Source organism: Cydia pomonella, chromosome 27, assembly GCF_033807575.1.
Source record: "Cydia pomonella isolate Wapato2018A chromosome 27, ilCydPomo1, whole genome shotgun sequence".
Classification (NCBI taxonomy): Eukaryota; Metazoa; Arthropoda; class Insecta; order Lepidoptera; family Tortricidae; genus Cydia; species Cydia pomonella.
Genome location: NC_084729.1, coordinates 7,353,171 through 7,378,715, shown reverse-complemented (window position 1 = coordinate 7,378,715; position 25,545 = coordinate 7,353,171). Strand labels below are relative to the sequence as shown.

Genomic DNA, 25,545 nt, shown 5'->3' with positions numbered 1-25,545 from the left:
TGTATGTGCATAAAAATACTGCCGATTTTAAGAAAAATTGTGACATTCATAATATTAATACTAGAAATAAACATAAGTTCGCCGTGCCCTTCACTCGGCTCCATAAAATTAAAAAATCATTCATGGGTAATTGTGTGAGATTTTATAATAAACTTCCAAACCATATTACTGAGTTCCCAATTAATAAATTTAAGAATCATGTAAAGCGTAAACTTATTTCTAAAGCTTATTATACCACACAAGACTACATGAATGATAAAACAACGTGGGATTAATTGTGATTCGAAATGATTAATTATTTATTATATTTGAATAATGATGATGAAATGGATATTCCAATGCATGTATTTCCTTTGTTGTTTTTATTATATTTGTTTGACATTTAGAATTTATTCTAGAAACAATCTAGACTAGTATTTTTATACTTTTTTTTTTTGCATGACTATATTTTGTGAAAGTTTTAGTATTAAATTTGATCTATGAATTATATTCATTAGTATTATATATGGAATAATATTTACAACATCAATAAATTGCTCTGATAATTAGATTAAGATAATTATATGTAATACTGTCTTACTATTCATAAGTGCTTGTTGCTAGGCCTACATGAATAAAGTATATTTGAATTGAATTGAATTGAATTGAAAGTCAAAGAGTTGGCGCAAGATGGGAAAAGCTGGAAGATACTCCACCCGCCACCGACAAGAGAATAACTCTTAAGTTCATGATGATATCAGATTAATTCTCCTGCTGATTTTATCTATCAGGTCTCTATCATAAGGAATGAAACCTAAGCTATGTAACCTAATAAGGTACAGTAATTACTCGCCAGAATAACACCGCGGAACGCGCCCCGCCCACGCGCAGGACACGTGTCTCCGCCGACTAGCTTTTACGGGAGTCAGGGGCACAACGTTCTAAATATGAAAGATAGTTTCAGACATACCGTAAACCCACCGAGCTATCCTCCCAAGGCCCAAGGGCCTACTTATTTATGGTACTTCTTCAGTTCGATTTAAATGATATTCAATTGGAAGAGGGTCGCTTTTGCATTGTTTTGTTCAATTTTCAAACAACGCAAAATAAGCTCTATTTCCTACATAATAGGTTCAAATTTCAATGGCAAATTTTGGGTTTGTCATTTGTATGGCTGGGCCTTAGGAGGTTATAGTTCAGTACTACAAGTAGTACAACAATGGTCCACAAGTTCAATGCGTAACTAAATATAAATAAATAAATACTATAGGCTTCTCAGTAAGAGTACAAAATTAAGAATCTATAAAACCAGGACAGTGAGGCAGTGGACACTAACTCAAAAAGAGGAAAGTCAGCTCCTGAGGGCGGAAAGAAAAGTGCTCAGGAAGATCCTGGGACCTGATCGAAGTGACAATGGCACCTGGAGGATCCGGAAAAATGCCGAGATCGAGGAGTTGGTGGCTGAGCCCAATATCATCGGCGTAACTAAATCCCACAGACTTCGCTGGCTCGGTCACCTACTCAGAATGCCGATACCGCCGGAGGCCTGGGTTATGTAAAATTTGAGCGCCCATCGGTCACCCACTAGGCCAGAGCGGCCGTCAAGATGTTGCAATACTACACTTGAGTTACCTTTCTCAGGTACAGCTACAGGTTGTCTTTGACCAGCGGCAGCAGGTGCTTGTACCCCAGTCCGGGTCCTGAACAGCGCAATGATCCTTGGCATCTCAAGACCAAAATAGTAATTTGTTTTACAATGGGGCAAAGTTGATGTTTAACGGCTCGTGCTAATATTGATACCCGCGCAAGCGGAAGATTCCAATGAACTACGAACGTAGTGAGTGGTTCAAGAAGTGGAATCTTGAGGGTTGCGAGTGTGTCGAAGCACGAGGGTTAAACAAACTCTGCCTCCGAGTGAAACACAAAGATTTTCACCACAACAACGCGAGAAAAATACTAACTATGAAATACCAATAAAATCAAACCAAAAGAAATCCAAATGAACGTCATTTAAAAGTCAATTCCACTAGCTAACATTAGGAAACAACACAAAATTTGCATCTGATTACTTTGCCCCACATGTTATAAATGCAACTTTTTCATTAGTTAGTGAACAAAAGAGGACCTTTACCAGTTGGTGTGGTGAAAACTCATTTTAACTTTCACTATAAAATAACTGCGAAACTTTAACCGCCTGTGATAGGTAGGTCAACCTGGCTAGTTCTTGCATTGAAAATTGAAACCACGACCGTTGTTTACCGATATATCGCGTGATACTGATGCGTTTTGCGTATCCTTGCTCCTACACCGTTTCCTTTTTCTAATACGATTTTTAAGAGTTCAGGTCTTATTCTTATTTAAATAAGGGATATAATGCATTAAGCTGGTCTATTAGAGTATAGGCGTTAATACGGACGTCATAAAGAATAAAAGAATAACTGTAACTATATGGAGATTTTCGCGAGCTTGTGTGGTGTAAGAAATAAGAGTTGACGGTTGAATCTATCGGTAAACGGTACGCATCCTTATTTCTATGGAACAATAGTTATTTGTGCAACAAGAGAGGAAAGTTAGTTTTTCTTGCGAGATGTAAAATATAACTTTGCTCTCGTGTGACACATACAACTTTTCACCTCAGTAGTGAGAACATATTAAAGGTTAAAAAAATTCAACATTAAGTAAAGGTTTTATTCCTGTATTCATGGCCTTCACTAAATTAAAAAGCTACTTTGTCTCACTACCTGGAGTGAGGTAAGTCGCACTTTCCACACTCCCTAGAGTGACGAAAGTAGGCTTGTTCGAGCTGCTGAGGTGAAAAAGTAATTATTAACAACAATAAATTGCTCTGATAATTAGCTTAAAAAGTATATATATATAATACTATTCATACTAAGTGCTTGTTGCTAGGCCTACATGAATAAAGTGTATTTGAACTTCGAACTTACAAAACGCGAGAGTTTAAAGTGTTATATGGCAATAATTTATTTATTTATATTTTATAGAACTTACTTTAATATGAGCACAAATCATGATAAAAGCCATAATTGAATGCAGTCATTGTGGTTATATTGAATCCCAATGTTTGCCTTTATCATTAACATTTATTTAGTTTTTCTAACTCGTCATACAGAAAGTCACAAGTTCACGGTTCGTTATTGTATTTTAAGCTTTGGAATGTTTTCAATACGGTCTAATATTGCTTACAATAAATAAAGCAATCACGTGACTTTTCATTCTATACGTAATTGATTTGCTTATTCATTCATCAATCAAATGTATGCGGTGTGTTTACGTCACTCTGTCAATCGGTTTAGAATTACTTTGCTGGAGCAGTTCGTATAAGAAGGTATACCCATTTGTCCCCACCGGGAACTAGTTCTGCCAACAAACTGCTATGCAGTTTGGCAGATAAGTGACCATAGCCGATGTAACTTCTCTTTAAAAAAAAAATGGGAATAGGCGCTGCATATAGATCATTCCCATTCAATTCGTGGGGCGGGGACAAATACACCTATAACAAAGTTTTTAGTATTTTTACTACTTTTTCCATTTGGCCATTACGAGTATTACCATTAAATTATAATTGAGCTGACACATTGACTAAAACTGGGTTGTTCAAGAAAGAACTTATTGACCGAGCAAAAGCGAAGGTCTCCGATTCAGTTTGGGCATAAATTTCATATGTCCGTTTACAGGTCGCATTTTTTTAATGATTCTCGTAACATATTGTGATCAGGTTGGATGAATTATATAGATTTATTTTGTCAATTGTGTTTTTATATTTTTTTCAAAATGGTGAAGCCATGGAGGTTCCCGAGGTCTACAGAGCCACTAGGTGTTCAAAATGATATGCACATCGCCATGCTAACATTTGGAGCACCTCGCTAGCGCACAACGCAGCAGTAAATACACGGTGTAACACGAGGAATCCGAAAGATTTTAACCACGCATTTTTGAGACCAAAAGAAGGAAAGTTATCGCAAAAAAAAAAAAATTTTTTTACATTTTTAGAATGTATTTGTACATAAAAAAAGTTCATGTAATGGTAAAACGGGCACTGAAAATGAATATTAACGATTTTTACACCTCTTTTACACTGTGTATATGAAATACAATGAATTCGTACATTACGACACAAGTGTGAAAAGTAGGAGTGTTTTAAATCGACAAGAGTTGCGAATTACCTTTTCTCACGTGTATTGTAATGACACTGGCCTATGAACCAATAAGAATAAGCGAAAATTTACCGCACTAGGGCGGTAAAGTACCACCATGTAAGTACTGTAAAAATGTTTAGTGTAAGTGACGTATTGAATAAACTTCACGCTATAAGCATGCCAATTTCCATAGTACATTTTACGACTATTCGCAACATTTTTTACCGATAACCGGCCAACTTAAACTTACATACAGTCACGTCTGAAAACATCGGTACGAAAAATGTGCCTAAAATATGTATACACTACCTTAATCAGTTTCTCGCTAAATATCAAAATATCCTAAAATAATGTCAAAAACATTTAAAAAAATAAGGAAAAAGTAAAACGATTATACCCTTTTAATTGCTTTGAAAATTTTTAAACTGGCAAATATCATAGCCACAACTTGAGTAATTTGAGTAATTTACTTTTAAAATGTTCTACTATTATATTTACCATTTTGGTTCTAATGACTAGTATATATTACATCGCTTAAAAAATCACACTTTTCTATTAAAATATAAGCTTGACTCCATACTTTTGGGCCTTGGGTGTACATAGGTACACTGCAAGTTAGATAAAACCAGGGATCGGAACCGGTTTTTTGCAAAAACTTCGAAATAATCATATATTTTGGTTTATTTTATACTCCAAATGTGTAACTCAATTGTGTTGTTAGATAACGACTTCGTTTTATTAGATTGCCTAGTTAGAAATGAAATAATTAACAAAGAACGAAAAAATACCATTTCGTTCCCATACAAAAAATACCGGTTTCCGATCCCTGGATAAAACCTTGTAAAAAAAACGAAGTATAGAACCGTGTGCTTTACGAGGTTATACGTGCCACCAGCATGTGTATCCGAGGCACACGCCACCGGTTTAAGTCCACTGCCAGCTGGCTTGGGTACGACGACGGTGCCGCCCTTCCACACATCGATTGAAACCCCTTTTCTACCCTACCTATGTATTATGTAACCCTTTGCTTATATATTACTTATGATTGTTATATATGATTTATAATTGTTAAATACATACATGTGCACTTGTTACGAGGTTATACTTCTACAGTCATTACAAGCGTTTCATTTTTCACAAATTTGCAGTAAATTTTTAAGACATTTCTGCTTATTTAGCAGAAAACATGTTCTTCTACAAGATAACCATCGGTATTATAAATAAAGTATGAAATCTAATGCCCCATTTTGAAAAAGTTCCCATCAATCATCTCGAAAACATTCCATGCCTTTATTACCAAAACGCGTGTTACTCCGTATATAAAAAGATAATACTCACTCTTCAACTTCTTATATCTAGCCTTCTTAGTATTCATATTGATAACTTATCGCACTTAACACTAATTTATTAAACATATACGTGATAAAACATGCTTTACTATTCCGGGATGACTATTCGATCTGTCAATTGGAAATTGATGACTACCCTACATTCTTTGTGAAGAAAAATGAGGGTAGAAGTAACATAAAATAGTAATTATTGACGTAAGAGAAGTGTGTTTTCTAAGGTGATTATATTAGATTATACCCATTATGGTCCTCATGACAGTTAATTTTTATATGGATTATAGCTGCCACGTCAAATTTTTGTAGACATTTTTTTTTAAAGTTTAGTATTTAATGTATTAATAAAATGTAACATTTATGTAATAAAAATACGTTTATAACATACTTATTTCTTTAACTATGTTTTAAATAAAACCCAACCAAAGGAGACTTGAAGAAATTGGCATGAGGACCATAATTCGACTCGAAAGGTGTAGCCATTATCGATCTTTTGCATAGACTAAGATAGAAAATATATCTTTGACTAGTCTACCTTATTGTTAAATATCAAAAATGAGATAGCTATATTATATATAATAGATACCGTTAAGCAATAAAATTATTCCGACCAGTTTTGTATATAAGTTATTTTATGTGTAATACTTAATAATAATATACGGCCCGACTAATGCTAAGTGGTCACCGTAGTCTCTAGTTGCACATTAGCATTCCAGGGTGTTTTGTTTTTGGGTGAAGTCAAGTAGGTAAATCTTTAATAACAAAGTTTACAAATTATCTAAACATTTAAACCCAGCTGTCCAAGAGCAGCAAACAAGTTCACTTCAACAATCAACTATGAGTATATGATATGCATATTTTTTCTCCACACGAGACTTAAGGTGATTTGCGGTAACTTCGAAAGCGAGGTAGAGCCAGACCAAGCTAAGTTAGCAGCGATTTTGATAGCCCAGCCTGTGGAAGTGTTAAGTTAACGCCATAATTTGATAGATGCTTGACGTTTAAAATAACACTTGCACTGTCTGGGCTGTCAAAATCACTGCCAACTTATCTTGGTGTTACTCCAACGTTGAAATATACAAAATATACATAATTCCACTCACCTTTCTTAGAGCTCTTCACCGACACCAATCCATCCTCCTGCGGCACCACTGTCACCCTGTTCTTCTCTAGAAGTTTCTCCGCCTCGTCCGCCTCCACCACCGTCTTCACTGCCGTCGCCATCTTGTTTCTACGTGTTCACAAAATGGCCGCCGCTCATGCCGCGTTGTCAATGGAATGTTATTGTATAATTCTACATAGCATGTAGTGTATATAGTATATCAGTCTTCTGTTTGGCTGGCGTTGGTAATTCTAGAACAATAGAAAGTTGTGTTATGGATTTAGATATGATTAACAAGGTTGCCAAAATAGTTGGGAAAATTTCAAAATGTCGAGTATTCGGAGTTGATGTCAGAAGCATTAAAGATCTAATCAAATGTAGGGGGGGGGGGGGGGGGGGGGGCGGTCATATGAAAAGTCGAACTAATTGCAGACGAATCCAGACTATCTTGAGAGACCGGGATAGATAATATAGGTTTCCCATCTTGGTCTAACATATATTATGCAACTTAAAAAAAAGTAACTTAATATCCATATATTAACGTGGTTGACACTACAGTGTCGCGGGTGACGCGTTAAATTGACAACCCTCATAAATACGCGAATGACAATGACATGCTACTGATGCTACTGATTAAGGAAATATAGCATCTTTTGTTAGACAGTGAGACATCTGTATGAATTACCATTATAGGTACATTATGTAAAGCGCTTTAAATGATAAAAAATATTGTCACTAAATTCCAAAAAATATGTCACCGATTACTTTAATTGATTATACGAACAGATTCTCACAGCATGAGTGGCATATTGTTTTGGTTGTTACACAGTCAATTAAACGATCACGTTACAAATGCCAACAGTTTATGTCAGTAATTCTTCGCTACACCCAAAAAAGCATATCCATATGTAAACTGTAGTGACATACGGCCTTTTTGATATGGCCTGCAGAATTGAAGCCGGCCTAATCGTTTCAGGGTATGTGGGCGGATAACCGCTGTGTTTACTACATGTATTACACCTATCACCTTTTGATGGTTTTCGACACATTGCATTTACACTTCGTTATTTGTTTCGTCTGGCCCAGTGGTTAACGCTCCGCAAACCAAAGTCGAGGTACAGTTACAGATCTATCAGTTTGAAACAGGGATGTCACGATTATTCGCATTCGTACATATGAATATTCGCATCATTTTAAACATTCGCATGTTGATGCGAATGTCGATTCGCATTCGCATCAAATGAAGCGAATGTTTTGCGAATGCGAATGTGCGCAGGTTGTGTCCTGTCTCGTCGACTCGCGTGTGGGCAGTGCGCACAAACTGTTTTCAAGTAATGCATTTTGACCAGCATTTCTCAACACTTTATAACATCCCGTTCTAAGGTTACATATGTATATAAGTACTAACAGTTTTTTTCGGATTATATTTTATTTTATTTATTTGGCTCACAAAACAAGTTACAGATACTTTAACTTACAGTTCAGATCTGGACTATAACTCTAAACATGTGTGCACAGAAGGAAAGGAAGACTCAGTTAAAATATAACGCTAGAAGAATGAGATGTCGAGAAAATGATATAAACAGTAGAAAGATTTGAATTATACACATACTTAATTTAGTTAGGTACTAAATAAACTAGGTCTAAAACTAAACAAGATAAAATATTTAAAATAAACAGCAGCTTATGGACAGAAAGTGTTACGTTTTTGATTTTTGAAAGTGGGTTAGCTGCATTCAAATATGAAATATGTTGTGTTGAGTTGAGTGTTTAGACTTAGACCAAACAAAACTTTGTAGCTGTTTGCAATTCTTGAGTTGATGTCTGTAACCCCTGAGTTGAGTGTTTAGACTTAGACCAAACAAAACTTTGTAGCTGTTTGCAATTCTTGACTTGCTGTCTGTAACCCCTGAGTTGAGTGTTTAGACTTAGACCAAACAAAACTTTGTAGCTGTTTGCAATTCTTGACTTGCTGTCTGTAACCCCTGAGTTGAGTGTTTAGACTTAGACCAAACAAAACTTTGTAGCTGTTTGCAATTCTTGACTTGCTGTCTGTAACCCCTGAGTTGAGTGTTTAGACTTAGACCAAACAAAACTTTATAGCTGTTTGCAATTCTTGACTTGCTGTCTGTAACCCCTGAGTTGAGTGTTTAGACTTAGACCAAACAAAACTTTGTAGCTGTTTGCAATTCTTGACTTGCTGTCTGTAACCTCTGAGTTGAGTGTTTAGACTTAGACCAAACAAAACTTTGTAGCTGTTTGCAATTCTCGACTTGCTGTTATGTTAACTTTTGATCTACTACCTAGCAGAAATACTTCACACCTTTTTCGGTCTAGCTTACTTTACTAAGCCGTTATCACTTATCAAGGTAAGGAAGTGTTGGCACGTGAGTAGGTTTCTATTTATTTGCGACTTTACTTAAGCCGCTAAAAGCCTTTAAGCCGGCCTAAAGCCTGTAACAGAATAAGATTAAACTGAATATTTTCCTCGTGTATTTCTTTTATTACAGTCTTCTTCCTAGCTAATACGGCACCAGATAAAAATGTTTGTGAAAGTACTTTTTAGTTCATTTTGGTAATGTCTAGAAATAACTACCGGTGTTAAATACATTTTCACCTCAGCAGCTCGAACAAGCCTACTTTCGTCACTCCAGGGAGTGAGACAAGCTTTCGCCATAATGATGATGCCTTTCATTCATGAATGTAAATAAATGCGGTTAACTTTACTTGATGTTGAATTGTTTTAACCTTTAATATGTTCTCACTACTGGGGTTCAATTCAATCCACCAAGCTAATTTAAATAAATAAATATTATAGGACATTATTACACAAATTGACAAGTCGTGGGACTATCCATGCTCATCACACGAATATATGCCCTTACCAGGATTTGAACCCGGGACCATCAGCTTCGTAGGCAGAGTCACTACCCACTAGGCAAAACCGGTCGTCAAATTTGGTTGTCAATACTAAAACGGTATGAAGTGGCTTAGCAATTAAAGTCCATGACTGTTACTTCCTATCAGGCAAGACTAGGGCTAATCGCCGGTGGGTATGTATTTTTTAAGTTTCCCTAGCCAAAATGACGATTACTATTACTTTTAACCACCGATAAAGTGTTACAAATTACCACTTACTCTCAAAAGCGAAGTAAAAAAAAAGTAAATATTTACTGAAAAACTTAAATCAGTATTACGAGTAGATAGCAAGAGCGCAGTAGCTATCGGTGAGTTTTCTGGTGATAAGTAAGTTTATAATTTATAATGTAAGTAAATATTGCTGTGCCCTAACATTCCCCCCCACCCCACCCCCTTCAAACAAGTTTTAATGGGGCAGGGGGCAAAATTACATCCCAGGAAAAGCCTTTTGATGTCCTAGAGTCTAGTTTTCGAGCTACTCCCGAGTTTTCCAACAATCTTGAAGTGTCTAATCGCTTTGCGCTCTCTAGTTTAAAAAAATAACGGAGGTCGTAAACGGATAGTCCGAATCGCAAATCGATTCGCGACCGTGTGGTGTGAAATCAATTATAAACGCCGTTGATTGGTTCACAGCCTTGCACACTTCCGTTTGTGTCTTTGTTACCATCCATGCCGCGGATGCTATGGCAATACCTCGCCCCATTTTTATTTGTCTTCGGTTTTTTGCTTTTATTAAATTAACATAACATTACTACACAGTCGAATATAAATTGTCGTGAGTCATACTAACATTAAGATAATTTTACGGTTTCACTCATGTGTGTTTTAGTAACTTGCGCGACATGTTTCGGAGAGCCTAGGTCTGCACTTTTTTTATTTTTATTTAATCATTTATTTCAAGTAACTTTAGACTCATAAATATGTTAGTATGCACTTACAGCTATGTTAATATGTACAAACTTATCACTAAATAATTACTAAGACAGCTATGTTTCTAGAAGCACCTACTTAGACATAATAGGTACTTCTAGAAACATGCATATCATCACAATGCCTCAAATATGGGCAGTCAAACCTCTCGGCAATCGAGCGCAGGATTGGGTTAGGGCTGGCCCGCACCCGGCGCACCAGGGATGTGCATCGACGCGCGCTTCAGCAAACATCCCTGATGCGCTACAGAAGCGGGGCAGCCCCACCAATACCCGGAACGCGTTGTTATATTGGACGCGGAGGGCCCCGTAGGCCCGCTGAGTGTAGTACTTCCATAAGCTACGTTATGCGCCGAAATGAACGGGCTTAACGCCAGAAATGATGCAAAACCAAGATTGGCGAAAGAGTATCAGGAGGGCTGACCCCGAATAAGATTGATTGATTAAGTTAATATAACTATCAACAGAACCAGTACTAGACCAGCACAGGATTCCTTCCACTAGCTATATCAGTCATACTTCGAACACTTGCTTACTTGACAATACAAGATTTGCAGGTATAGGAGTTTTTTTTCTGTCACAACGGATGTGCAAAACGCTCAGTTAAATGACCATCGAATTTAAACGTTGAAAAAACGTAGGTAACTTTTTTTTTTGTTAGCCTTTTATAGTGTCCCACTGCTGGGCAGAGGCCTCAAGTGGGACTGTGCTGGACATGTCTGCCGCATACACCCGGAAAGGTGGGCCAAAATGGTTACTGAGTGGGACCCACGGAACACTATAGACGGTGCAGGACGGGGTGCTGGCAGATCGAAAAGGAGATGGCGGGATGACTTAGGCGTATTCAACACAAAATCGTGGGAAAATGCCGACGACAACGAGTGGGGAAAACGAGGTAGGTAACATACGTACTAAAAATAGTTTGCATATTCGCGGACTTTAATTGTTGAGGGTATATATATATATATACAAGAATTGCTCGTTTAAAGGTATAAGATATATATTTCTGTGATCTCGGAAACGGCTCTAACGATTTCGCTGAAATTTGGTATATGGGGGTTTTTGGGGGTATACAATCTATCTAGATTAGTCTTATGTTTGGGAAAACGCGTGTTTTCGAGTTTTCATGCGTTTTTCTTTCGACGCAGAATATGGTCGCTAATTTCGTGTTGCCTGCCACTATCCATCTGGTCCAGCGGGTTAAGACGCGGACTGCTAAACGAGTGTTACGGGTTCGAATCTCGTCCGGTGACTAACTATTGTTTTTTTTTATATGTTCAAGTTTATATATAATTTTTTTAATTTTTATTGTTTTAGACAAGTTTAATTTAGTAAAAAAATGTAGTTAAGATTATCACCTATAGACCACCATATTACAATAAATAGTTATAACCGAGCAAAGCTCGGTCGTCCAGGTACTGTATTAGTTATTGGTGCAGTAGATAATATTTACTTACGTTAGACGCTCTGTACCGACATAACAACTACCTCTTATTCATTTCAAATAATCCTTAAATCTACATAATTGCCCATCAACGGGACTTTCCTTCTAAACATACCTAAACGCGTAATATTTCTTATTAAGCACTAATATTTCTATTAGAGAAATAATTCATGACAACAGCTGATGACGCGAGCGTCTAATAAAAACATTGTACGCGTTGTCACGTAGTAATTATTGTGGGAATTTAATGACATGTTATGTCAAGGGCATTCGTAAAGATATAGGCATCGACACCAGAGATGAGGTCACGCACGGAACAACTTATAATGTAATGACAGCTCTTTTCAGTGGGTAACGGCAAAAAGTTTTATCTACACACATATCATAAAACCTCTATGATACGTTCAAACACTGCAGATTACGGCCTGCATAAAGATAAATTAAATTTGATTTTTTTTTACACACGCGACCGATAATTGGACAGATAATTATTCATTTACCAAGTAGGCCAGTGTATGCAGCCATAAAACTTTTTAGGCGCGTAATTTAAAAATGGTTGAGAAAAAAATATGTATTTGTCGCGAGTGTAGGGATCATAGAGATGAAAATTCCAGAAAAAAAAACCAAATCTTTTTCGGTTTTCTACATATTGCTTATATTTTAAGACTTCGCATTTTGTGTCCAGCATTTGGCAATCTTCACTCGCTTTGTACTACAAATCACAATTGTCACATTACATTCTCACAAGCTTTTTTACGCTTATTAGAATAACATTTTACCAAAAGCTACATTACACATTAGGTAATCAGAAAGACTCTCGACTGAAAGCAGTATTTCTATAGCCGGCGATTTTCTGTCAAAAAAGCTAATGGACCAAATAAAAGAATATGTGCCTAATTTAACTGGTCCAATATAAAGTCAAATAAAAAATGTTACCTATTGATGAAATCAATATAGTAGGTATAAAACAGCACGTTAATAAGAACTATGATTAAAATAAAGTACTAAAGGGACAAGTGGCGTACTAGACGCTCAGATCATGGGTATAATCTGTCAAAATGTGCAGAGCAAAAAATATAATTATGATGCAATATTTATGGCGAAATTACAAAAATTGGTGCTTCAAAATGAGAAGTAATTAGAACGATAAATTAGATAATAGCGTGCAATCTATATGTATAGCAGCATTAATCTAAAATACCTATTAATTAATCTACAAAAAACAACTGACACGCCTCCACCACTACGTAAGGCTAGTCCGAGCGACGATTATGAAATTATTTTGTTATTGGTACGATTCTCATAAATAATAAAATTATTAACTGAAACATATGTCATATATTATTATGAAAGAAAAGTGAACAAGGCCTTCAAACAAAAAATGATATGTGAATATTGCTGAGTTGAAGATATCTCTATAATTAATACATCTATCAAAATGTTTTAAAGTAGATGTAATTTAATTAATATAAGTTTCGCCTCTTCAGGAAATATTGTAAGCGCAGTAAGTAGTAATCATTTAGATTGACTTATCACAATTCTTAGCATGGCTTACATTTTAATTTTGAGTTGACGCAATAGAATTTTTTTTGTAAGGTAAGTTTTCTACAGCGAGCTCCCGGACTATAAGCAGTTATTTTAAACTAGTTTGCGATGCTAAGATTTTTTTAAATTGTTAGCAACGCACTAAACGAGTGTGTTCATAGATAGTTAACAAACAAATGAAAGAAAACACGAAACAAAAAAAATAATCTTACCACTTCCAGAATTAATTTATTTAAATATCAATAGGAACGGATGGATATAAATAGCGACCTATATAGCAGAATTTATCTTAAATACGTAGCTATTGAATAATCTTTAATAACCAACTGGCACGCCTCCACTGCCACGTAAGATTAGTCCGAGCGACGTATTTGAAATTCTTATGATATTGGTGCGATCCGCATAGATAAAAAAAGACATTATTATAATTACCACCTCTTTAATGCAGTACCTATTTACGTATTAAAATGTAGCTTTTACAATTTACGCAATGGTCAAACATATTGTAAGCACAATGTTTCGAATCATAATAAATTAGATTAACTTAGCAAAATTATTAGTATTAAACTTGTATTTCGTGTTCTGTGTATTTCTTGTAACTTCAGAATATTTACTAACTTACTTATTAGCGTAGTTTGTAACAGTACAAAATAATATTTTTTCCCCGTTTTTTTTTATATTTCATGAGGTAATCGTTCTGCCGCTAGCTCCCGGCTTATAATCAGTCATCATATAATCAAATAACATATTATCTGTCGACGCCGCGACGCCCGGTTTTCCTCATTTGCTGATTTTTATTTACCCAGCTGTGTAACAAGAACGCAAGATAATCTATCCAACCGCCATTTTAATTTTATCGACATATTATTTTTCATTTATATCTTTGCCTTTATGCCTGATTGTGGTAATCAAAAAGTTGCGAAATAGTACATTTCGATGCTAGTGCGGAAAGTATGTCATTACTTCACGAGTAGCAAGACTTGGGACGAGTGAAGAATGACATTTCCGCAAGTGTATCTAACGACGTTTTTAAAACAGTTGCGCCTCTTCTTCGACAGCCGTTTCGGCAGCTATTCCGTTCCATTCAGACAACTTATTAAGAACGGTTTTTCAATATTCAATATTAAAAAATAAGCGTGTTATAATGATGAAGAGGTAAGTAATAAAATATGAAATATCTATATTTTTATTATACTTACATTAACAGTAGGTTTTTATGTTCATTTTTAAAGGAAACTAACATTAACACTCATCCATAAGTAGTCATGAATTGGAACAAGTATAAATTTAAACAAAATTGGAAAAGTGAAAAGCACTAGTACGCGAAAATCAACTTTCCGCACGCTAAACAGCTACGTAATGTAGCACTTTTTGAGCAACTGTATTAAAAATAATCTTTACTTAATTTAGTCGTTATCTTCTATCTATTTTTCAATATGTTCACTCTATATATTTTATGTCTTTTTCCTTCTTGTCTGTTACCTTTCGTGATTTTTCTCCCTTGATGGTCTCATCGGAAGACCAGCGCTGGAAGCCACCAGCAACATGCTGAGATGAGGCCATTTCGTGGCACTTTATACTTTCTTTGTTTTTGTTATATTATGTAATATAATGTGTCTTGTTTGTGTTTACGAATAAAAATCATGCTATACTATTCTAATTTTTGAGCCATTTGGGGTACTATACATTGGACATTTCATACCGTTAGTATTGTCAACCAAATTAGCTTGAACCCTGAATTGATAACAATTAAAGTCATCAGTGGACATGAAATAATCTGGACATGCAAGTTTATGGTACATATTTTAAATGAATGTGGATTTTCAAGCAGCACTTTTTAGGGTTCCGTACCTCGAAAGGAAAATACGCAACCCTTATAGGATCACTTTGTTGTCCGTCCGTCCGTCCGTCTGTCGAGACCCTTTTTCTCAGGAACGCGTCGAGTTATCATATTATTAAGCTGGAATTTATATCAAATACTCAGGTCTACTGTGCTGGAGCTGTGAAAAAAATGAAACTTCTAAGCCAACGCAATCAAAAGATACAGCCGTTTATGCCGCAAATTTCCGCAAATTATCGACACTCGCAAGGGAGTCAAAACCTACAGGGTACTTCCCGTAAACTCAGAATCTTGAAATTTGGTACGAAGCAACGTCTTATAGCACAGATAAAGGAAAAATTGCGAAAACCGTAAATTTTTAGTTACATTATATAATAAAAATATTTTTAATTATTGATATGACTCCATTGTTGTGATGGGTGAACTTTTACTTATATAACAATTTTGAATTATTCACGGTTAGTTTCACTAGACTAGTTTTACTTATATACCTACAGGTTTGTACGGAACCCTCGGTGCGCGAGTCCGACTCCCACTTGGCCGTTTTTTTTTAAATTGTGAATATCAAACTACAGAACAAAAATACAATCATAATAGAACGTTAGGTCGTCTGTGACTTTTAGCATTACTATATTCCACCGTACCTATATTTTTTGTGTTCCGTACAAAACTTTGTCACGGAACACTTCGGTCTTGCAAATTAAATGCGTTTTTGTACATCAGCGTCTTCTGACAGTCCACATACATAGTCTACATTGGTAACGGTGTATGTTACTGTTATTGTTAGTATAAGTACTAAAACACCGGTATGCTTACTAACTCCATCTAAGCAAAAAACTCCATCTTATTACTAACCAAATCACATACCTTGAAGTTGGTTGGCAACCGATTTGCAAAAAAATAATCACTACGCAGAGGTATACTGTTAAAAAAAATATTAGCATAAAAATCTCACGGTGAACTAAAATAACAACATTCAATGACCTCCAGGGGCTTCTTTAATATGTGTGGTGGTTAAAATCGTGGGTTGGAACATCAGTTGTGGTTGTGCTGTAAAAAATCCAAAATTTGCCACTGAAATTTGAGCCTATAATGTAGGAAATAGAGTTGATTTTGCTTTGTTTGGAAACGAAAAAAAAGGAAATTGAACTCTGTTCCAATTGAATATGATTTAAATTTCATCGAACTGAATAAGTCCTATAGGTAGGACCTGGGGTCTTAGGAGGATAGAGCAGAAAATAATCATCTTTATGACTAAAAATTCGGCCAGGGTCGCGCTCACCAAAAGCCGGCGAGAAACTGCAAATAATATCAGATAAATACCAAAACAAATTGGATTTTAAAAGTTTTAATACGCCTCGAGGGTGGTTACCTGGTTACTAAGACACACACAAATCTGACCACCTAAATAGTTTGAATCACGGACCTTTATTGATTTCCGACTGAGTATATCAATCGCATCTTGAGCGTGTTTGCTAACCGCTGGGACAACCCTATGATAGCCCCTGTGGACGTCCATGCATGTTACACTGCTGTTTTTTGTGTTTATTATTTTTATTTATTTTAAAAATAATACTTCTAATGTTAGTTACGAAAATTAATAATTAGTTCATTAAGATTTACTAACACAATTTTATGGGCGCTGTCTGAAATAAACGTTTTATTCTCTTTATTTATCTTGGGTTAGGGGTTTAAAATATGAGAATAAATGTAAAATATAAAAACACATAAAAATATTATGTATAAACACATTATAAAAAAACCTAACCTAGGGTGCCGCCAGCAGCGGGGCAAGGCCCAAGCTGCCGGTGGTCTGGGCCGCAGAGAGGAACCGCCCGCACTATCCGCCCCACGCCGTGACAAGTCTACCGCCTTCTACATCTGACCCTTGATCCAGCCACCTAGCGAGCGTCTCTGGAGGTGTTGGTCGAGTGTTTTATTACTATTATATACTTTGACCAAAAGTGTAACCGAAAGAGCAGCCAAACTAAGGCGCATTTCAGTAAAAAAACTTTTATAACCATCTGAAATCAGTAGCCCTAGTGTAAATAAATTCGATTTCGAAACGTGACGTACGCGTTTGCGTTTAGTCTCATTTTGTATGTGATTTAGAAAGAGCGCGCCAAGCGGGACGTTTTGGAAACTCAAAATCCTATACAAAATGACACTTAACGCAAACGCGTTCGTCACGTTATGATGTCGATAAAACTTACACTAGGGGTACTGTACCGTTGGTTTTTAAAGGTAAGTTATAAAACGTTTCCATGCCAAATAGCGGCTGCTACCTTCGAGCAACACCGGCTTACGGCTCGTTCGGAAGGGAGGAGCCCTATTAGTGATATCTTACCGTACAAATTATTCTGCCATTTTTTGCGGGAGGAAACGTGCACACAGTCGCACTTCTCACTCACTACATACAAAATCTAATCTGTAATGGCGACACAAATACATAGAAAATGACACACGTCAAAGACAAATCTTTCACACCTCGATCTCTTTTTGTGTACGAACGAGTCACGACATGCACCGCCATAGGTACAGTTGTACCTATGCTTCGGCAGAGGGGAAATAGTACGGTTATATTCAACTGACACAAATGGATATCAAGAGGGAAACTAACTGCCATTGGCAGTACTATTTTGATGTAACACCTATGTAGATACCTACCGTGTCTTATGAGAATAAATATTATTAAATAACATTGACATATAAATCTAAGGATGGGCCTTACGCACAATAAGAATGGGGCCAGTACAGCGGTGCCACGCAGACGAATTCGAACTAGTTGGACCCGGGTACGTCCTTAAACTACGTCCAAAAGAGAGGTATGGGCATTGTGAATTTCATCTCGCTTTGTGTGGTAGGGCACAGCCAGTGGATGTCATTCCAGATCTAGAGCAGAGCCCAACTGGGGAAGTACCTCCACCTTACAGAAAACAGCAGCCAAATAACACTAGACCCTACTCATAGTGTTGTGTTCCTGTCGGTGAGTAAGGTTGCCAGAGCTCAACGAGGGGGGCGGGGTAACGGTCGGCAACGCGCATGTAACTCCTCTGGAGTTGCAGGCGTACATAGGCTACGGAGACTGCTTACCATCAGGCGGGCCGTATGCTTGTTTGCCACCGTCGTAGTATAAAAAAAAAGTTGCGTTAGACTGCACGATTGGTTCGAATTCGTGAGTGACACCACTGAACTAGTGCGCCATTCTTAGTGCCCGTAAGGCCCGTCCTTAGATATATATGTCAATGTTAAAAAATATTAAAAACGAATGCCGTCTCCCTTCCCGGTCTTGCTCGAAGGCTTCGCTTCATCAGAAGTGTACAAATCGTAGCATATGTTTTCCCTGTCAGACAATGTTACATAAATATAGGGAGCGTGCATGAACTGTAGGAGGCAGCACACGAGCCGTCAGATTTTTGGCGCGAGGCGTAAATGTGATGTTTTTTGTTCCGATGTAGCCCACAAGATGGCAGAACCTACTATGCACAAGAAAACACGTGACGTGTAAATGTACATATTTATTGTTCCCATTCAGGCCACAAGATGGCAGACCCTCCAACGTGCACGGTCCCTATAACATTGTATAACCATCATAAATCAACAAGAGGGTTTTTGTAAATTCAATGTATGAAAGTGAATATAGCGTTGAAAGATGACATTTAGATGAGGTTTATACTTATAATCGTTGTGTGTATATTTGTGAATATAAAATACTAATATATTATAGAGACAGGTGGCGAGCCCGCTCATTTTAATTCATTCACGATAACACAGGGCATTGACTTCGAAGTTTTTTGATAAGGAAAATGCCAGGCTTTTTTGCGGGTGAACTCGTTGGTTAACTTAGGTTAGGTTAGCCACACAGCAGACACAAAAAATGTGCGTGTGAATTCTGATCGAACAAAAAATGTATACTCCCTACTTTTTTTGTTTGGTCACAATTCAAACACATATCATTTGTATATTTTTCGACGATGCTATGTCTGCTCACAACTTTTTAAATATTAATTATAATTTCAATCAAGTACGTATTCAAGCTAAAGGAGAATATTTTGAAAATAATAAAATAAAAAAATAAATAAAAAAGCCTTTTATTTCCTGCAAACTAAGACTATACATTTTGACATAGCTTAAAACACAAAATCTAGATTATGATTAACACTAACTTTTTTTTTGACTAATAGTACTTAAAGTGCAAGAACCCCTCCGCAGGTGAAGGCCTCCTCCAAAGATGCCCAGTTTGCTCTGTTCTGGGCTATTTGCATCCAGTTTGGACCAGCTATTTTATTTATCTCGTCCGCCCATTTTGTTCGCGGTCTTCCGTTACCGCGTTTCCCACGTGGGCCTTTCCACGATGATATTTTGAAGATAATAGGTTTTATTTAAGTAAAATGGGTGAACATTATTTATGTGTCATGAAATTTAGTTTTGAATTTTTCTCATGTAAAATATGATCATCTAGAAAGAAATGCAATAGCACTCGATTTTTTTTAATTATATAATCTTCTTCTTTCTCGCGTTTAAATTCATCACCCTCGTCTGCCGTTACACTGTTAGAAGAGAATGTCCCAGAATGTACTAGAAACCTTAATTTTGAACATGTGAATGCCTCAGATATATTAAAGGCGTTTAAATCAATTAATGTAAAAAAAACTAGTGACCTTTGGGGAGTCTCCGTTCATACTGTCAAATCCTTAATAGAAGTTGTAGCGCCTGACCTGGTAGTTATATTTAATAACAGTGTTGACTGCGGTGAGTTTCCTGATCTAATGAAACATAGTAAAGTCACTCCTTTATTTAAATCAGGTAGCACATCCGACCCCACTAACTTTAGACCGATATCAGTGTTACCAACATTCAGCAAAATTTTTGAAAAAATAGTTTTGAGTCAGTTATTGAAACATTTTAACATTAATAATCTAATGCACAACAAACAATTTGGTTTTACACGGGGTCGCTCAACAACCGACGCTGGTGTTGAGCTAATTAAACAGATCTTCGATGCCTGGGAGGAGTCACAGGATGCTTTAGGTATCTTCTGTGACTTATCTAAGGCCTTCGATTGCGTCTGTCATGAAACATTGATCAGGAAACTGCACTATTATGGAGTAAGAGGCTCGGCACTGAATTTAATAAAGTCTTACTTACACGGTAGAATACAAAGGGTTGATGTGAGTGGACAGCGATCACCGGGGTCATTGGTCTCTATGGGTGTACCGCAGGGATCAATATTGGGGCCGTTCCTGTTCCTTATCTACATTAATGACCTGCCTTACCTTGTAAAGACCCACCATGACATAGTATTGTTTGCAGACGATACCTCACTTATTTTCAAAGTCAAACGACAGCAACAAGCTTGCAGTGATGTAAACAATGCTATTTCTAAAGTAGTAAATTGGTTTAATGTTAATAATTTATTGTTAAATGAGAAAAAGACTAAGTGCATTAAGTTTGTTACAAGTCACATAAGGAATGAGCAAACAGGTGTCATTGTTAAGGATGAGGAATTGGAACTAGTAGATAGCACAGTTTTTCTTGGTATAACTTTAGATTCTAAACTACAATGGGGTCCCCATATTGCTAATCTCTCGAATAGACTGAGTTCTGCAGCTTTTGCAGTGAGCAAGATCCGTCAGTTAACAGACGTGAAAACAGCTCGATTAGTTTACTTTAGTTACTTTCATAGCATTATGTCATATGGTATTTTACTATGGGGTAGTGCTTCAGAGATAAATACCATTTTTGTTCTGCAGAAGAGGGCTATTCGTGCAATATATAAAATGTACCATAGAGACACACTTAGAGATAAGTTTAAGGACATTAACATAATGACATTACACTGTCAATATATTTATGAGAATATTCTGTATGTACATAAAAACATTGCCAGTTTTAAGAAAAACTGTGAAATACATAATATTAATACTAGAAATAAGCATAAGCTCGCAGTGCCCTTCACTAGGCTCCATAAAATTAAGAAATCATTCATGGGTAATTGTGTAAGATTTTACAATAAACTTCCTAATATTATAACTGAATTGTCTGTTAGTAAATTTAAAAATTATGTAAAACGTAAGCTTATCTCTAAAGCCTATTATAGCACACAAGACTACATGAATGATGAAACACCGTGGGATTAAGTGTGATTGTAAAGAATGAATTATTTATTGTTATGTTATTAATGATGAAATTGATAATTCAATGTATATATATATATATATATATATACCGTATTTTTTGACATTTAGATTTTATTCTAGAAAGGTTCTAGACTAGTATTTTTATACAATTTTGATGTTTGACGATCTTTTTGTGAAATTCTTATTATTAAGTTTACCATATCTATAATAGTTCAATGTTTTTTTTAGAACAATAATAACTGCATCAATAAATTGCTCTGATATTTAGATTAAGATGATATTTGTAAAATTTGACGATTTAAAAGTGCTTGTTGCTAGGCCTATTTGAATAAAGAATATTTTGACTTTTTTGACTTTTGACTTTTGACTTTTGTTGTCCCGGCATTTTCTCACGGCTCATGGGAGCCTAGGGTCGGCTTGGCAACTAATCCCGAGAATTGGCGTAGGCACTAGTTTTTACGAAAGCGACTGCCATCTGGCCTTCCAACCTAGAGGGTAAAATAGGCCTTATTGGGATTAGTCCGGTTTCCTCCCGATGTTTTCCGTCACCGAAAAGCGAATGGTAAATATCAAATGATATTTCGTACATAAGTTCAGAAAAACTCATTGAAAGCTTGACAGAGTGAAACAAGACAAAGAATACAAAAGATTCTCTCTCAAATTTGTTTATTTTCTATTCAAATTTGAGAGAGAATCTTTTGTATTTACAATTTCATCCAATCTTATGCAATTTCCTTAATGGTACATGCTACTCTACTCTACGTCTAGCCAATTCTTTATTTGATCCATGTAACTTTTCTTAAGGAGTCCCTTTCCGCGATGGATTTCAATTCTACACTCTATTATTTTTCACATGAGATCGTCGTGTCGTGTAAGTCGTGTTCCATTCCCTAAAATTTGACCAATATACTTTTCTGTAAATAAAAAAAAGGTATTTTTTTTAAATCATACAGACTACTACTTTCTTGGGCAAAAAATGAGGGAAAATTTAATATCATTTTGGTTAATAGTAAAATATCTTATTTTCTTACTAGAATGGATGTCAACGTTACAAAGAATTCAATCAAGGAACCGTTACGAAAACTTGTCATTTCAAAGAGTTCAAATTCCCACCCCACATCCCATTACCGGGCTTTGGAAACTAATCAAATTTATAATTGTAAACGAAAATTTGAGCACTTGTGAATATGTAATAAATGACCGATTTCATATTTGGGATTTTAAGTGATATTGACAAGGTCACACTTTTTACTACTAAGGGTTATTTTATTGTTAAGAAGTTATTTATTAACTTCAAATTATAGATTTAGGAATACGTATTACGCAAAAAACTAGAAAAATATGTCATTTAATTAATTCTGATATCCCTATACCAAACCGGATCCGGTCCGGCCGGATCCGGCCGGATTATGGCCAAAATCCAGCCGGATCCGGCCGGATTGAAAATCAATCCGGTTTGCAATCCCTAGGTACTATCCCTTTCGGCTATTTAGGGTTGTCAAAATTCAAGTCATTATCTTATCTGTGGTTGTGCACGCATAGGGACGTCAAGTTGTACTAACCCAATAAGTGCTCTGAGCAATGCTGAGCCGAACGGAGCCGAGAATGCCCGAAAGGTGGAGTGTCGCCCCACTGCTGTTACACTCTCCACACTTTTGGGGCTAGGTTGATTTGTGTAAGATGCCCCCTGATATTTATTTAAGTAATAAATCCATATAAAAACTACAATTGGCTACTTGACAGTTTTTTGTAAATAATGTCAAACGATCTTGATTTTCCTGAGGAGTCTATATAGTACTCATGGCAATTAAGCAACACAAAGATCAGAAATGAGAGTTAAAGTCTGACGCCCGCATTCGACGATTGAAACGCCTCTAACAAAATGATAATGTGATGTGACGTCACATCATATAAGTCTATCCTAAATGTATGGAAGATCAAGGAAATTGCCATTTTGACTCTGAAATATTGCGTTTATGTGTATAGTTGTCATACAATTTATTTTTCAATAAAATGTATGGAATCGTATGGTACCATTTTTTTATCTATTTTTGAAAGACAAAAAAAATATTTTTTTAGTTTGGAGCCTTGTATTTTTTTATAATCTAAATAAAAAAAATTGAATTCCACTTTTTTATAATGGATGGCTCATTTTCTATCCATTTAACTAAACTTTGTTATAATATTCAACATGTGTCAAGTACCCAATTATGCGTTAACCTTCTCCTAACGTCACTCGAAAGCACCTGTTTTAATTGTTTTCAGTATACTTAAAACTATAGTATAGGTACTGTAAGTTCAGCCACCTTTAAGATGCATATCGTACATGATGAAATGTGTGCAAAATAAATGAAACGTTTTGTTGGCTGTGTAATTAAGATCTTATCGGATATTTTTATGTACTTTTCCGTGTAGGATATTATCGTAGGTGACAAAATTACACTGTGTTCAGGATGGAAACTTAAAAACGTCGAATTATTCGGTTTACAGATTTGCACAAAAATAAGTTGACAAAAAATGTTTAGCCAATTTTTCTTACATATACATCTTTAAAAAAACAATTTAAAATTAAAACACGACTTACACGACACGACGATCTCATGTGAAAAATAATAGAGTGTAGAATTGAAATCCATCGCGGAAAGGGACACCTTAAGAAAAGTTACATGGATCAAATAAAGAATTGGCTAGACGTAGAGTAGAGTAGCATGTACCATTAAGGAAATTGCATAAGATTGGATGAAATTGTAAATACAAAAGATTCTCTCTCAAATTTGAATAGAAAATAAACAATATTTTATCATATATATATATATATATATATATATATATTATATATAAACTCGAAGTAAACTAAAGATTATCAATGTTATCATTTCATTTCATACATTCATTTTCAATACAAACTTACAATCTTATATTCATTCACACATGTAACACATTGATTAGCCCAGCTCTAGTCGGTTGAGTACTGCCGACTTAATCCTGCTCATTTGTTTACTTTTAATCGTTTGTTAGTCGTATACCTCGAAATCAAAAAATCCTTGTAGCTTTTCTCCTATTCGCGTTTCGCCGTGATAGCGTATTTTGTTGTAGCGTGTAATATCGGTGGTATATTTTGTTACTCGCATAAATTTTTAATAGATTTTTACAACAGTAGCAAATTTTGATGTAGCATGTATTATCAATAGCCTATTTAGTTAGTCGCATATATCTTCAATATATGTTTACAACAGTAGCAAATTTTGATGTAGCATGTATTATCAATAGCCTAATTAGTTAGCCGCAAATAATTTTAGTCGCATTTTACCTGGGTCGAATATTGTTGTAGTGCATTGTATTAATCGTAAAAAAAATTGGCTAAATCACTGGGATATAATAAAAATACGGTCGCTTTTAGACCTCGTTGTTACAGCCATATATTAACTAGCTTTGGAGAATTTGTTGTTTAGGAAATCTACCTCTAATGCGAACACGATGATTTGGGAAAGTAGTTGTCGAAATTTAAACAATTAGGTAATCAATTGATTTTATTAGTCACATCAGTGATATGCACAACGAGGTTACATGTATTACACTCATAACCAAGAGATAAACTACAAGTGCGAAATTCATTTACAAAACAAAACTATAGAGGTATAGTGCTTAAAGGAAATATCGCGATATGTAATAACGCATTAGAAACAAATATCTATCGAGGTGAAAAGCGACTACAGTGAAGAAAGGCAGGAAAGTAAATATACTATGAATTTTATACACCATTGTAATTGGCGACCAGAAAACATACTACAAGAAAAAAAATCTGTTCAGAAATTTTGAGATCGCGGCGAAACGCGAATAGGTGAAAAGCTACAAGGAGTTTTTGATTTCAAGGTATACGACTAACAAACGCTTTTAATCTCCTATCACAACATTATGACACTCTTTTCTTCTCTTTAGCATAAATTACAAATGCTTTCCATGACATCTCCATCGTTTAATTTTTCCTTCTATTACAGTATTTATGTAATCGTCGTATCGTGCCACCAACATGAAAGGCAACTTCTGTTCCCAGTCATCGTCATAATAAATATATTTTTATTTAACTAAATTTAAACGTTTTCATTCGTTTTATGCTCTGTTCAAGTTCATACCTCTCATCCGTCGC

The 25,545-nt window shown here is 35.7% G+C and overlaps 1 protein-coding gene across 6 annotated transcripts in view; it reads right to left on the bottom strand.

Annotated features, from left to right (window-relative positions):
* LOC133532456 (monocarboxylate transporter 13) overlaps window positions 1–25,545 on the bottom strand; it is a 90,351-nt gene that overhangs the window by 43,900 nt on the left and 20,906 nt on the right. For 5 of the 6 annotated variants that reach the window (XM_061871135.1, XM_061871139.1, XM_061871134.1 and 2 more), the window contains one exon: window positions 6,583–6,832. In XM_061871135.1, the coding sequence (XP_061727119.1) occupies window positions 6,583–6,703 (121 nt within the window). In that variant the 5' untranslated portion in view covers window positions 6,704–6,832. Of the gene's footprint in view, window positions 1–5,474; window positions 5,602–6,582; window positions 6,833–25,545 lie in introns of those variants that run through there. The other variant, XM_061871138.1, reaches the window with a different exon arrangement.